Here is a 15,161-nt window from a genome sequence, read left to right as displayed (position 1 = left end):
TGCTTGTCTGAGCACAATTATTTTTGCCTTTGAAGAAGAAATATGACCATTGAACAGTATAATTTCATTTCCTTTTTCCATTTCATTTGATATGAAGGTGATTTATAACTTCGAAAAGTCGTACATGGCGGCTTGTGCTGATTTGGACAAATAGTGCACGCACTTTAAAACGTGGGTATAAATGGAAGGCACAAATTATATATTTAGAACGCAAGGGTGGCATTAAGATGGTGGGTCACTCGATGTGATTGAAAAATCCATTTTTTTTGCAAAGTGGTGCCCAGACAAGCGTATAATGGTTTATATATGGATGAGGTGTAAAAAAGAGAATAGGAAATGTTTTTTTTTATTTTTTTTCTCGAAATTTTTTTGATCAAATCATATTTCATTATATCAGGTGTATGTGAATCATTATGTACATGTAGCATTATCACTTTTTTATTACCTTTTACTAATTGAATTCCTTTTGAAATTGTTTTTCTCTCCTTTCTTTTCTTTTCATTTGTCAAAGTATCTCTCAAACTACAAGTAGCAAAACTTTAGAAACAACTGACCTTTTCAATGGAGCCCAGTAGCACACAATATGAGAACATGTCTCCATATTCATACAGTGATCAAGAAATTCAAAAACGCGAACTGAATCCTACTGACTTTCCAATCGTTGATATATCATTATGTCAAACAGTCAACTTTTGTGGGCTTTGACAAATATTCCCACAAATTATGAATTTCATTCCATTTGCACTTTTGTGGGCTTTGACAAATATTCCCACAAATTATGAATTTCGTTCCATTTGCAGATATTGTCCCTAACAACATTAACCAACCAGGAAAATATCTGAAAATCTCCAATGGATTCCAAAGGTTTGTCTCTTTTCATCTACTTCTCTCTCTTCCAATGCATCTCACCCCTTGAATTTATCTTCAATTCTTTCAATTCCTCTTCTGTTAATCTCTATGGCAATGCCACCATCGAATCATCAATTCTCACTCTTACAACTGATACCAACTTCTCCATTGGAAGAGCTTTTTATCCTCAATCAATCCCCACCAGACCTTCAAACTCATCCCAACTCCTCCCTTTCTCAACTTCCTTCATTATCTCCATCTCTCCATATCCTAAACGCCTCCCTGGACATGGCTTTGCGTTCCTTTTCACGCCCTCGACGGGCATAAATGGCACGAATTCAGCTCAACACCTTGGCTTGCTCAATTTCACGAATGATGGTAACTCAAACAACCATGTCTTTGCCGTCAAGTTTGATGTGTTCGAGAACCAAGAATTCAATGATCTTAATGATAATCATGTTGGTATCAATGTGAATTCTCTCACTTCTGAAGAAATGCATGAGGCTGGATACTGGGTTGGAAATGATGAAGATTATGATAATGAGTATGATGTTGGATTGGAATTTCGCCCGTTGAGGTTGAACAATGGTAACAACATTCAAGTTTGGATCGATTATATTGATTCTCGAGTAAATGTTACTATGGCACCTGTAGGTATGGACAAGCCTATTAGGCCGTTGATTGATTATCCTGTAGATATATCAGACGTTTTGCTGGATCAAATGTATGTTGGATTTTGTGCAGCCACTGGAGCATTAGTTGAAAGTCATAGGATTCTGTCATGGAGCTTTAGCAATTCCAATTTTTCCATTGGTGATGCTCTAGTCACTGAAAATCTACCATCTTTTGTTGCTTCAAAGGCTTCGTTTTTTCGTTCCAAAGGCTTTATTGCAGGGATTACTCTGGGCAGTGTTTTCATTATTCTATGTGCAGTCGCAATTTACATGTTCTTGTTACGAAGAAGGAAAAACAGAAAGGGCAAAGAACTCGAGGAATGGGAATTGGAGTACTGGCCTCATCGCATGGATTATCAAGAAATTCATTCTGTAACAAAAAGTTTCGCAAAGGAAAGTGTGATCGGCCGTGGAGGAAATGGGCAAGTCTTTAAAGGGGTATTGGCAGGAGGCATCGAAGTGGCTGTGAAGCGTATTTCACTTGAAAGTGAGCATGGGATGAGAGATTTCTTGGCTGAAATATCAAGTTTAGGTAGATTAAAGCATAGAAATTTGGTGTCATTAAGAGGTTGGTGTAACACGGAGAAAAGAAGCCTACTTTTGATATATGATTATATGGAAAACGGAAGTTTGGATAAATGGCTTTTTGATTGTGGCAGAAATGTGGTGCTGAATTGGGAACAGAGGATGACGGTGTTAAAAGATGTAGCTTCAGGGGTCTTTTATTTGCATGAAGGGTGGGATTCTACGGTGCTGCATAGAGATATTAAGGCAAGCAATGTGTTACTCGACAAGGACATGAATGCGAAACTAGCAGATTTTGGCTTGGCTAGAATGCACCATCATGGACAGTTGGCTAGCACGACCCAAGTCGTAGGCACCGTGGGATACATGGCACCAGAACTGGTTCGTACTGGACGCCTTTCAGCTCAAACTGACGTTTTTGGTTTCGGGGTGTTGGTTTTAGAGGTGGTGTCCGGGCGCAAACCAATAGAACAAGGGAAGCAGACCCTGGTTGAGTGGGTTTAGGGGCTAATGGAAAGAGGGGAACTGCTCAATGCATTAGATGAGAGGCTGAAGAGAAATGGCTTATTCGACCAACTGGAAGTTGAAAACGTGTTGCGCTTGGCCTTATGTTGCGCAAATCCAGATCCAAATGCACATCCTTCAATGAGACTAATCTTGAAGAAACTGCAAGTGCAGGGAGCGGAATCCGGAGAAGTGACAATTGGCATGGTTACCGATCTTCAATCGCCTGAAAGATTGTCTTATTATCATCAGAATATTGAATCTGAACTTCCAACATTAGAAGATATACGACATGGGCTACTCTCCTCGTCCATTTCTTGGAGCACATCAGATAGTTTGAAGGGTCGATAATGATGTTTCAGTTGATAAAATTCGACGTTATTTTTTCTGTTAATATCAGATTAGTACTAAAGTTCTACCTGTTTTGTTAACTCTTCTTGATTCAGATCTTGCCAAATGGATGTATGTTTTCATATTTTTATTCTGAAAGTAATAGATTTAGTACAGATTCATTCCCTTGGTCACATTGATGTTTGAATTTGGGTTCTGTATATGTTTGATTAGTAGACTTGATCAAAGTTTGAGCTCTACATTCAAGAATTACGCCTAAAAGTGGTCAAATATTGCAGGTCGTTTGCTTTAAGAAAGAGTCAAACAAAATCCAAGCATTGAGCAGGTAGGATGTGAAGGTCCAAGAGAGAATGTCATCATCAAGCTAACAGTCCCGAGTTTCATGGTAACCCTGGTGCCAGTTTGTCATGACCTATCATGAACGAATCCCAACCTATGCTAGGCTAACCTACTACCAATGTTGCAAATTCTTATCACCAACCTTCTGTTAAATTAGAACATGTGAAGGCTATAGTACAAAATCTAGGTCAAGAGGGAGTAAAAAGATTTATTTGACCCTAGTATTTTCAAATAAGGAGAGATACATTTAATTTCATAATTTACACCAGAGTGAATCACTTTTATACAAAATAAAACTATGATGCCGCTCACCTCTATATCAAAATGGATGGTAAGGCATCTGAATACAGATCTTTTACAGATTTTGGTTGTAACAATGCAAATTATCTCCTATCGAAACTATTATTGGGTCTTCATTATTTGCGTTACAAGACCAAGCGCAACAGTTCTTCCTGATGATCTAAGTGACACCCGTCCCAGAGCTCTGGATTTGGCGTACTCCTCTACACAAACCGATCCTTGTAGAACAACCTAAGGTAACAGAAATATATACTTAAGTCAGCTACTAGAGAGCACTAGTGCAGATCAAGGAAGCAACACTCAGAAAAAGGAAGGAAAAATCCATAGAAACTGAAAGAATTCTGCACCACAAACCTCAACTACTGCGTTTTGCTTTGCTAATATACACCTTGGGGACTTCTTGGTAACCTTCCCAGTCTTTGGATCGAGCAGTGACAATATCTTCACAACTGTTGCAGCCTCTTTTGCGTGGTGTATGTGTAATTCCAACTGCAAATTTTAGCAGAGATTGCGCTAGTAAGCTCCTAAATAACATAACCACAGAATAAATAAAAATTATTTCCCCGAAGAGTGAAACCTGAGAACCACTTAGAATTGGAATCTTAATATCAAGCACAAGAATCTTCAGTTCCAAGTGGTTTGAGACGCGAACTGGGAAATCAGGGTGACATAAGACACCTCCAGCTGTCACATGATTGTTCTCAATACCCTGTAAATTGACCGTGACATTGTCACCGGATCTTGCAATCTTACAAGCTTGAGAATCCCGTTCCAGAGAACGTATTGTCGCTACTTCTCTTGAAGGCATAATCAGAACCTGTAACCAACATACACAAACAAGTATTACAAGTGGCAGTTATTACACTCTATTCACAAACGCAAACCAGCTCAGAAGATTAATAAACCAAACCACAAGAAACCTTATATCCATTGGACAAACATTTCCACCACAAAGAACACATTCGAAATGATTCAGAAGATTCTCTCACTCCTTGAAAAGAAAAATATTTTCAAGGCTGAAAAATAAATGAACCAAGCTGTGTGCACAGCATGGCACACAGCTCAGTTCACAGCCCCCTCACATTGGGGGGGCTGCCAATTAAAAAAATGGGCGTGGGCCCTCTCTACTGTGAGAGGGCTGTAAGTGTACAGCACCTTTTGGTGCTGTACAAGTAGGTTAACCCAAAATAAATAGTAAAAAATTCACAAGTACGCAACATACAGCTTAGCTATCTCCTAGAAGAAAAAACTGCAAATGCTATGTACATAAAATGCTCTTACTCCGAAGTGCATCAGTTGATAAGCAATTACAAACTTACATGTCTCATTTTACATCATAATTATAGAACTTACAATAATCTCAACTTGTAAGGATGGTGACTTCAACAGTCTCATCTCATCCATGTTATATAGTAGATCTCTAGAACTATGTGGATATGCAACCCAAAGGATAATTTTGATGAAAATTAGCTTGTAAAAGGCAGGCTTGAGAACAAAGAGATTTTTATTAATTTGAGATGGAGATTGATCTGGTGTGTATGGTCGGATCATTTACAGGTAGAACAAGTAGTGTAGTAGTACCACAACTCATTTAGAGAGCTTGAAGTCAAGACAACTGCAAAAAACATTTAAAGTTTGCAACTGTCTCAATCTTTCCAATTGTACAAAACGGAGAAATTGGAAACAAACAAGGACCAAAGTATAACCTAAAACAAGAAAACAGAATGATGTACCAATAGAAATTCTAAATAAGACTAGTGCTACAAATCCCTCCCTAAATAATGCATCACAACAGCAAAACTTAATTCAAGGATTAATATATTCGCACAAACAGATCAAGATCTTCACAGCTGACTATTATAATTGTACTTCGTCCAGTTCATAACGAATACCTTAATAGGAATTTCAGAATTGTTAAGGCAAGAATTGAAAAAGAATGCTATTTTAAGAAATGCACTGCAAAGTGTGAGCACAAATAAATTTTTGATAAAGTGTACTGGAGTATATTGAGGAAGTTGAGAATTGAATATTAAAATATTCTATAATTCAAAAGTTATACTGGAAAATGGACATCAATTCCGATCAACCCCAAATAGAAAGGTAGCATTTATTTTTAAAGGGGGGAGTAGAGTGGGATACAGCCTACAGGAAGTATAGTGAGCAGTTGAGTGGCTATCCAACCATTCAATCAGCTATGAGGGTATTTTAGCAAGCAGGTAAACCGATTCTCCTTTCTACAGGTAAGGCTTCCAATACGGATTCTGCCGTTGTTGAAATGAATTTAAAATTAGATGGGAAGATTATTGAAAAAGTAAATGGAAACACAATCTGTACCTTAGAACCAGTTCGAATAGCTCCAGTCACCAATTTCCCGCATGTAGACACCTGACCTTGTGATTGTGATTTGATAATGTCACATATTGGCATTAGTAACGGCTTTGAGTAATCTCTTGCAGGAAGTTGAAGAGAATCTATTGCATCCAATAAACAAGGCCCATGAAACCTGCAATTCAGTAATTTCACAAGTTCTCAATATAGCATCACATACAAGTTCGGCAATCAAGAAACTTTTTGGTAAGTCGAGTTTTTATGTATATGGTATACATTTTCAGGACAACATAATATAGAATAAAGCATACAAAAGCAATCGCAGAGAGAAATAAGCATCCTCTTTCTTTCACTCACAGACAATGACGGAAATCTTTAGAGTCATCCAGGATTTAAAAATATTGGTTTTCAATTCATGCATTTGATTTCTAGATCAATAATATCACCAACTTATAAGTAGGCAGAGAAGAAAATCACATTCTTCTTTTCTTGCATATGGTTACCATAAAACTGTTATACCATTTACATGGCAACATATGAACCCTGCTCAAATGTAATCACTGATTCAAACGGCCGCTAACTTACTTCCCTTGACATTACACATGGCAATCGAAAGCAATTAGGATCAACAACACAATAATATGCATATACAGAATGACATAAAAGAAAACATCAATGAACAAAACCAAAAAGAATGTAACGAACAGAAACAGCAGAGAGAGGAATCTAACCAGGAGAACAATCGCTCATCAGGAGTTGCCACCAAATTTTGGTTTTCCATAGAACTTGCTGGGACCCATAATACAGAAGAGTCTTTAAAACCACATGAGCGAAGAAATGTTCCAAGTTTCTGCTTAACCATTTCAAACCGTTCCTGGGAGTATTCTACTACATCCATTTTGTTAACAACAACTATAATTTGATCAACTCCAAAGCTTCTAATGAGCAGTGCGTGCTCTCTTGTTTGTCCTCCAATAGGATCCAGGCCTGCTTCAAATGAACCCATTGAAGCATCTACCACCAGAATGGCAGCATCTGCTTGTGTTGCTCCGGATATCATGTTTGGAACAAAATCTCGATGGCCAGGAGAGTCGAGCAGAACAACATGATATTTCCTAGAGTTGAAAAAAGCAACAGCCACAGTCATGGTTATACCCCTTTCCCTTTCTTCGGCACTTTCATCCAATGCCCATGCATAAGCAAAGGACCCCTTTCCCTGGTCAAGGAATCAAGCACACGTTCAGGACACCAAACCTAAATCCATGAAAAGTAAAAATTATGGTCGCTACATTACCTGTTGTTTAGCTTCCTTCTCATGCCTGTGCATCTCTTTTTGGGATATCCGTCCCAAAAGATGAAGTAACCTTCCTGAAAGTGTTGATTTTCCAGAATCAACATGGCCAACCTAAATATTTAAAACAACATAATCAGTAGAAAATACTGTAGACATATGTGAACAGATTATCGAGTACATTCTGATTGAAAAAGGTAACTTACAATCGCAAGATTTAGTTGACTCAATCTGTCTTCTGCTTGATCTGGTATCATCCATGCCTCGGGTTTATATTCCAAATTAGATGTGCCCGTTTCCTCGTTAACATTTCCTGTTCTCGATTTGGAAGACAAAGAAACACTCCTCATACGACTGACAAGTATTTCTGGTTTGATCCCACAGTCTGAAGCAAAGTCTCTCTCCTTCACTCCGCCATCCCTCGCCACTGATGCAGATGAGGAATTGGGCCCTTCGGTACCCAACTCTGATTCAATAAGAATATTCTTTTCTCTTTCCCTTGTGGACATATCTAATGATGATAATCTTTTGAAATTGGCTGCAAGCAACAAGTACTGGCCATCAGAAAGGTGTCAAATGTAATCTAATAAAGGAACACAAATCAGTGTATCTATCTCAAGAGTTTAAATCACTAACAGAGCATAATAGTTTCTTAGGCACTGTGCAAAGAGAATTTTGCTCAACAAGGACTTGAAGAACCAACAACAACTACTACAAACTTGAATTTGGGGTTTGGCTTCTTTTCCTCTTCATCTGGTCAATCGCCAGGATTACTGAAAGATCCAATTCCAAGTCGTGTGCAACAATTTTAATCTACCTCTACTTTTACGTTTTCTAACATTATAGATATAGCATTGCTCCCATGGATGGGAGATTCTTTAGAGACATCCCAACAACTAAGTTACAATTCCATTAATTTATCTTCAAGCGGTAGCCCCCTCCACTTCAACTTATTTCTGATTACTTTTGCTTCTTAGTTATACTCTCTAGTATAGTCACATCCATCTTGTAATTATATTTCCTAGTATGTCAATTTTACGAACATTGTCCTTTAGCAACCCAAAAGTCAGTACTGTAGCATATACTGGATCCCTTACCATTAGAACTTCCATGTTTAACTTTAGGAATCTTATGGTGATAGATAATCCATATACTACCACTCCATTTGATTGAACATGCTCTAATACCATGCACTACGTCCAATTCAAGAAACCCAATGTACCATAACAATCACTCTTTAAGACAACAAGATTCTCTATAATAACTTCACTATCATTTTTATTTCTATTATGACTAAAAGGACATTCCATGTATTCCATCTTACTTCTACTCAATCTAAAACTTTTAGATTCCAAAGTACTCCAAAATTCTAACTTACAAGGTATCCCCATCTTAGTCTCGTCAACTAAAACTATGTCATCAATCTATATCCATGAAAGGGTGTCTATAATCATCCTTTCACTGTCGAGTAAAATATTGTCAGGTATCACGCTACTAAAAAGGCCAATGCATTTGGTTTGAGTGCCTATAATCATTCTTTGGACGATGATCATAGAGTTCATGGTCTTCTTGCACCTAAATTAAGAGCAAAAAAATCCTGAGAACAGACTCTAAACATAAAAAATTACCTTTGGAATCCAACTTTGAGGAATGCAGTCTAGTGGACACCAAATCATCAGGAGATGGGGAATCGAACTTGAAAGGGGCTGCTATCAACATAATGCACAATGTCAAAAAAAGAAGATGTTATATTCCCCAATAGAAGTTGTAGAGACTTCCTCGAACAATATTGAACTAAGATTTTTGAAAAATAAGAAAAATTTATTAATCTACTGAATCACTTGGAACTTTTATATGTTCTTCTACAGATTGACAACCCATATTAGATATTACGCTGACCTATATTAATATTCTGATGCTTTTGAGAGCTAAAGGCCCTAAGGAATTCTTGAAAATTCCGACGGATTATAAAAGCATCTTCTATCAGGACAGCATCGTTTTTTGCTTCAAAGGCTACAGACTTTGCAGGAGCCCGGTGTCGAAATGATGCAAAAAGAGACTTGGCCATCACTGATGCTCCAGAGCTTTTGCATCTGCCACCACCTGCATGGAAAGTATCTACACTATGATATAAGAAAATGGAAACAGACAAGGGTGCTATTGAACGGAAAAGAATTTGACCTATCAGCACGACATTTGTAAGATTAAAAAAAAAGGGGACTAATTACACAAATGAAATATAATCATTCCCATAAACAAATCATATTAACTTGATGACTTTAACAGGAATAGAAAATGTACAATATTCATAAGAGGGGAAAACTCCATAAAAGAAGAGCATTTCTATCTATGGCATGTAACTTAAAACAATGAGAAAGCTCATCCAAAAACATAAAGCAACAGATATCCAAATACTTCATTACCTGCTGTGCTATCACCAGTTTGACTAATTTTGACCAAACAATTACCTAAAGCCCCACATATGTTACATTCAGACATATTATCTTCATTATCATATGTACAAATGGGGCAACGCCATTTTAGAACTAAAAAAAAAGGACTAATTACACAAATGAAATATAATCATTCCCATAAACAAATCATATTAACTTGATGACTTTAACAGGAATAGAAAATGTACAATATTCATAAAAGGGGAAAACTCCATAAAAGAAGAGCATTTCTATCTATGGCATGTAACTTAAAACAGTGAGAAAGCTCATCCAAAAACATAAAGCAACAGATATCCAAATACTTCATTACCTGCTGTGCTATCACCAGTTTGACTAATTCTGACCAAACAATTACGTAAAGCCCCACATATGTCACATTCAGACATACTATCTTCATTATCATATGTACAAATGGGGCAACGCCATGCTCCAGTCCTGATGACTTCTTGTTTTGCCTTTGTCTGATGTGTAATATCTGTTGCAACAAAGCCTTGATCAAGCAACATGGTACTCAACATCAAACAACATATTTAGAAAAATTGGAACCGTCATAGGGATGTCAAAAGGGACGAGCCACTCATCGCCTCGTTAGCGAGCCAATCGGGCTTATTCCGTACGAGCCCTCGCTGGTTCATACGGGTTGGCTGCAGCTCGCTCCCAAGGTTAAAAAAATAAATAAATAAAATTATAATATAAGAAAAACGCGGCGTGGCAAGGTGAACCACAAAATCTTGAAACGAGCTAGCTTGTGTTTGGTTTGTCCCGCTATCAAAATGGGATATTAAGAGTGAATTCATAATATTGATTTAGAAGTTCATTGCTCTCAACATAGGAAACCAAATCCTGCCACCATAGTAGAAATTGCCTAAAGTGAAGTTCTCCCATGCAACTATTTCATGGGTAAAGTTTTATTTTTGGTAAGCCAGGTTTAATTCCTTAAATACAAACCGGAATGCATTTTTAAGCATACTTCTCCTATCTTGATATTTCTATTTTAAACTTTCAAGCCATGTAGAAATAGTTAGATGTTAGGTACAATATATAATAACAAAAAGAAAAAGTGCACTTGCAATATTGACCGTACACTCCGCCAAAGTTATGCATGAAAGTGTATTTGTTCATCAAACCTCAAAAGAAGAAGCACAACAAATATTTCATCGACTCATACAAGTACAGAGAGAGAAACTCACCTCTTTTTTCATTTTCATATTCATACAAATCATCATAGTGATAATTATCATCCTCATAGACGTTGTAGTCATCATTGTAATCAACCCCATAATTCACTTTTAGAGGCATGGTACTAATTTCTGTCATATATAAAAAAAAAATGTAATCAAATATTTATTTTCTAGACTTCAAATTATTAAAATGTAAACTATCACCCTGCTAAAGAACAAATATACATAATTTGAAGTTATTTCCAACATCAAGAAATGGCAAAAGACCAGGATCTAGATAGAGCCAAATGAACTGGCCATAGATTTAAATTATTTGAAGTCCATAATTTCTTTAGCCTACCCATTTGAATTTCAACAGATTAAAATCCTGAAGACGAGTGACTAGGGGAGATACATTAATAGCTTTTTCCACAATTATATCCAGGAATAGGAGTTCGTAAAATAACTAAAAGGGAAAAAAGATAGGCATACTAATTGTGTGGCTTTGGTTCACCAATTAAATCCAAAGGCAAAGGCACTAAGGCTTCCTTATTCATAGAATATTAATTTGCCATTATTCAGAATAGACCTTAACAGAGAGAACATGTAAGTTCCCATTATATCAAATTCACAGGCCGCAAGAACGACAAGATTCAATTTTTTCCACCTCTACTGCCAATAATTAAAACTTACAAAATAAAAATATTCCTGAACAACAAAATTATAGCCAAGAAATTATTTTTTTTTTCTCCAAAAGAGTAATGTGGAACAGTTAATAAGTAACTAATAAAAGGGCCAATTTTGCACTTAATAACTAATTTAACATATAAAATCCAAATTTAAACAGATTATACCTGCTGAATACTGTAATATTCGTTGCTTCACGAATTCCACACAACGCCTCCTTAACTTTTTTCTTTCTGTGCAGCTTGAATGTGTAATGAAAAGGAGTCAAATTTTCATCGACCATGTTTTAATCTCTCCATAGGACACCGAGGATTTGAATCGTCCCAATCCTAATAGGCAAAGGTTTAGCCAAAATTCAGCCTGCAAAAGTAGTTAAGAGATTTTGTCCGAGCGTCTTTAGGATCGCTCAATTTGGGCCAGGGAAATTTACACGGGTGGTCATTGAAGTTTTAATAAATTCTCGTTTTGGCCACCAAACTTCTATCACTTATAGTCCATAATACAAATTCTTTAAAATTCATTTTTTCTCACACTCATTTTAATTATATTTTTCATTATATTTTTCTAAGTAAAATAATTTGCACGTGCATCCATAACATTCTTTACTTTTTTTATTATACATTCTTAAAAAAAAAAGGTCTATTTTTACAAAATTTATTCTAAAAATTCTACGAACCATTAATAATTTTGTAATGGTTGGTTGACCCATTGTTTACTAGGGTTTAATTTTGGTCAAGTGTTAGGGTGATAACCTTACTTAAGGATTCAATTGACTTTATATATATATATATATATATATATACACATATAATAATGCTATTTATAGTCGCTCATTGCAGTAATCGTCATATGTTATATTCTATATAGCAGTTATGATTTGATTTATTAATGTGATAGTTTTTCTTATCATATATATCAAATCAGTAACTGTCACATACATGTTACGTAGGACGACTGCGATAATTAGTGATTGCAAATAACATTATTCATAGAATAATGCTATTTGCAGTGAAAACTACTGACAGTCACCCTATGTGGCGTATACTTGACACTTTTTCACTTGATGTATAATTCAAAAAATAACTACCATATTTATGTATCAAATACTAAATTATCAAGTGTATGTCACATAAGGCGACTACTGACAGTCTTCATTACGAGTAACATTACTCTTATTCATATCTATATTTCAATAATATCTCAAACTTTTATCTTATCATATCTAAAAACCAAAATAATTGTAAATCTGTTTATTATTTTTATGCATTTTATTTATTAATTTTGTGCTATAGCAATTTGCATTGTTATATTGCATATGTAATGCATGTAATCGCACGTGTCATGATTAATTAATTAAAACTTCAAAATTCTCTCTTTTATTCCGGACACTCTTTTTTCCATCTCTCTCTCTCTCTCTTTCACATTATTTTTCTTCTCCTTTTATCTTTCAAACCCAAAACATAACAATACCTTCGACTTCGAGGCATGAAAATATATTATTGATTTGATTTATTAATGTGATAGTTTTTCTTATCATATATATCAAATCAGTAACTGTCATATACGTGTCACGTAGGACGACTGCGATAATTAGTGACTGCAAATAACATTATTCATAGAATAATGCTATTTGCAGTGAAAACTACTGACAGTCACCCTATGTGGCGTATACTTGACACTTTTTCACTTGATGTATAATTCAAAAAATAACTATCATATTTATGTATCAAATACTAAATTATCAAGTGTATGTCACATAAGACGACTACTGACAGTCTTCACTATGAGTAACATTACTCTTATTCATATCTATATTTCAATAATATCTCAAACTTTTATCTTATCATATCTAAAAACCAAAATAATTGTAAATCTGTTTATTATTTTTATGCATTTTATTTATTAATTTTGTGCTATAGCAATTTGCATTGTTATACTGCATATGTAACGCATGTAATCGCACGTGTCATGATTAATTAATTAAAACTTCAAAATTCTCTCTTTTATTCCGGATACTCTTTTTTCCATCTCTCTCTCTTTTACATTATTTTTCTTCTCCTTTTATCTTTCAAACTCAAAACATAACAATACCTTCGACTTCGAGGCATGAAAATATACTATAAAACAAATTCAAATATTTGTTCCAATCGAAACTTTTCAAATAAAATTTCTTCTATTAAATCTCGAATATATGTTTAGGGAATTTAAATACATATCATATATGACACGAATTTTCCTTAAGACTTCTACAAATTATCCACCGAGAATTCGAATTTGTTAAATTAATAAAACCAAAATTTAATAATAAAATTAAACCCTAAAAACCATATTTTGTCAAACAATTTCCCCATTTTGTCTTTTGTCCTTTTTTTTTTTTTTTGGTTAAAATTTTCTGTGAAAGCATAAATGAATAAAATGTCCAAGGGTGTTTTCGTCTGATCAAGTCAATTTTTTTACGTTAGACGTCAAAAAACTGAAAATGTCCTTTAGTATATATGGAAATGGAATGGGAAATATAGCACGAGCCAAATTCTCTTGAAATTTTGGAATTACAAAGACAAAAGAATGCTTTTGAATTTCAAAGATATCTTTTTCATTTAATTTTATGATTTTGTTGTAATGTGCATAACGAATGATGAAAATTACATTATTAATTATGTGTTCTAGCAATTTCGATTAATTTGTATTTGGGATTTAGATTTACGGACGAGGAAAAAGAAGACTAGGTTCTCCGTGCTTTAAAAGATATTGTGCAAATCAACCCTACATTTGAAACTTTTTGTGAAAAATGACCCTATCCTTTATAAACTTTGCAAAAATCAACCTTAACCTTATAATCTTTACAAAATTCAATTCTAATCTATAAAATATTGCGAAAAACATCCTTCCGCAGTAAATCCAATGAACGCTAGCAATTTACAAGCTAACAAAACCCCAACAAAAGAGACCTTCACCCAAGCAACCAAAACAATCAATTTTAGAACAATCAATGCACAGCAATCAACAAGAAGTAAGAAAAGAAGCAAAAAAAAGTCTATGACGCCGATAATCAAAAGGACTAAGCTGCTTGTACAGCTCGGGCTGTACAGAAGCGTTCACAACCCCCTCACAATGAGGGGGCCCCACCTCTATTTTTTTTAATGTGTGCGGGCCCCCGATGTGAGGGGGTTGTGAACAAAGGTGTGAACCGTAATGTAGCTATAGCACAGTCCCAAAATCAACAATCAAAAAGCAGAGTAAAAAAAAGTCAACAACAATAGTAACCAAAACAGCAATGAACAACAACTTCTCCTTGATTCTCCACCGAATTAATTGATGAAAGATTTTGAATTTCTTGGTTGATGATTAGAGTTTTCTACTGAAGTGTCGATTCCTCACCCACGACGAATTTGAGCAAATGCGACCTTATGTAAATACGTGCTTTATCAAACGAAAAAGTCATTGACATTTTATTTATATTGGCCTTCACAAGACATTTTAATGGTGAAACTAACAAAAATTGATTAAAATAACAGAATATCGATCTTCATAAAACAATGTCGAGAATCAATAATTGATGGTAATTTTACAAATTCACATAATTGGGGACTTGGGTTCGTGAGCAAAAGGGATTGAGAGCCTAGTTCGAGGAATTTCAAAGAAATTTTCACGAATTTATTCTTAAGTCATCCTTAAGCTAGTAATCTTGGATAAAACTGTA

General features: G+C 35.2%; 1 protein-coding gene and 1 pseudogene across 6 annotated transcripts; one reads left to right on the top strand and one right to left on the bottom strand.

Moving 5' to 3' along the window:
• Positions 1–516: 516 nt before the first annotated feature.
• On the top strand, positions 517–3,076 carry LOC111372140 (annotated as a pseudogene).
• Positions 3,077–3,438: 362 nt separating this feature from the next.
• Positions 3,439–11,849, bottom strand: LOC111372139 (HBS1-like protein). Of its 6 annotated transcripts, none has more exons than XM_022994328.1 (12): positions 11,629–11,849; positions 10,805–10,924; positions 9,925–10,089; positions 9,061–9,279; positions 8,790–8,870; positions 7,368–7,699; positions 7,165–7,275; positions 6,602–7,086; positions 5,877–6,045; positions 4,120–4,359; positions 3,897–4,031; positions 3,439–3,773 (listed from the first exon to the last, which is right to left on the bottom strand). In XM_022994328.1, the coding sequence occupies exons 2-12, from the start codon at positions 10,911–10,913 to the stop codon at positions 3,645–3,647; spliced, it is 2,175 nt and encodes a 724-aa protein (XP_022850096.1). In that variant the 5' UTR covers positions 10,914–10,924; positions 11,629–11,849; the 3' UTR covers positions 3,439–3,644. The 6 variants fall into 6 exon arrangements, with proteins under 6 accessions (XP_022850096.1, XP_022850097.1, XP_022850098.1 ...); XM_022994329.1 differs by having other exon boundaries at positions 8,790–8,867; XM_022994330.1 differs by having other exon boundaries at positions 9,061–9,264.
• Positions 11,850–15,161: the final 3,312 nt, after the last annotated feature.

The sequence above is a fragment of the Olea europaea genome, chromosome 23 (assembly GCF_002742605.1).
Source record: "Olea europaea var. sylvestris chromosome 23, O_europaea_v1, whole genome shotgun sequence".
Classification (NCBI taxonomy): domain Eukaryota; kingdom Viridiplantae; phylum Streptophyta; class Magnoliopsida; order Lamiales; family Oleaceae; genus Olea; species Olea europaea.
Note: the sequence above shows the minus strand (reverse complement) of the source record. Positions and strands in the feature narration are given on the sequence as shown.

Bases quoted from the DNA above. Each gene is read 5' to 3' on its own strand.
- LOC111372139 (XM_022994328.1), bottom strand. From the start codon at position 10,913: ATGCCTCTAAAAGTGAATTATGGGGTTGATTACAATGATGACTACAAC. The intron at 9,280-9,924 runs GTAATGAAGTAT...ATCATAGTGTAG, and splicing joins AACTGGTGATAGCACAGCAG to ATACTTTCCATGCAGGTGGT. The intron at 7,087-7,164 runs GTAATGTAGCGA...TTCCTTGACCAG, and splicing joins AGAAGGAAGCTAAACAACAG to GGAAAGGGGTCCTTTGCTTA.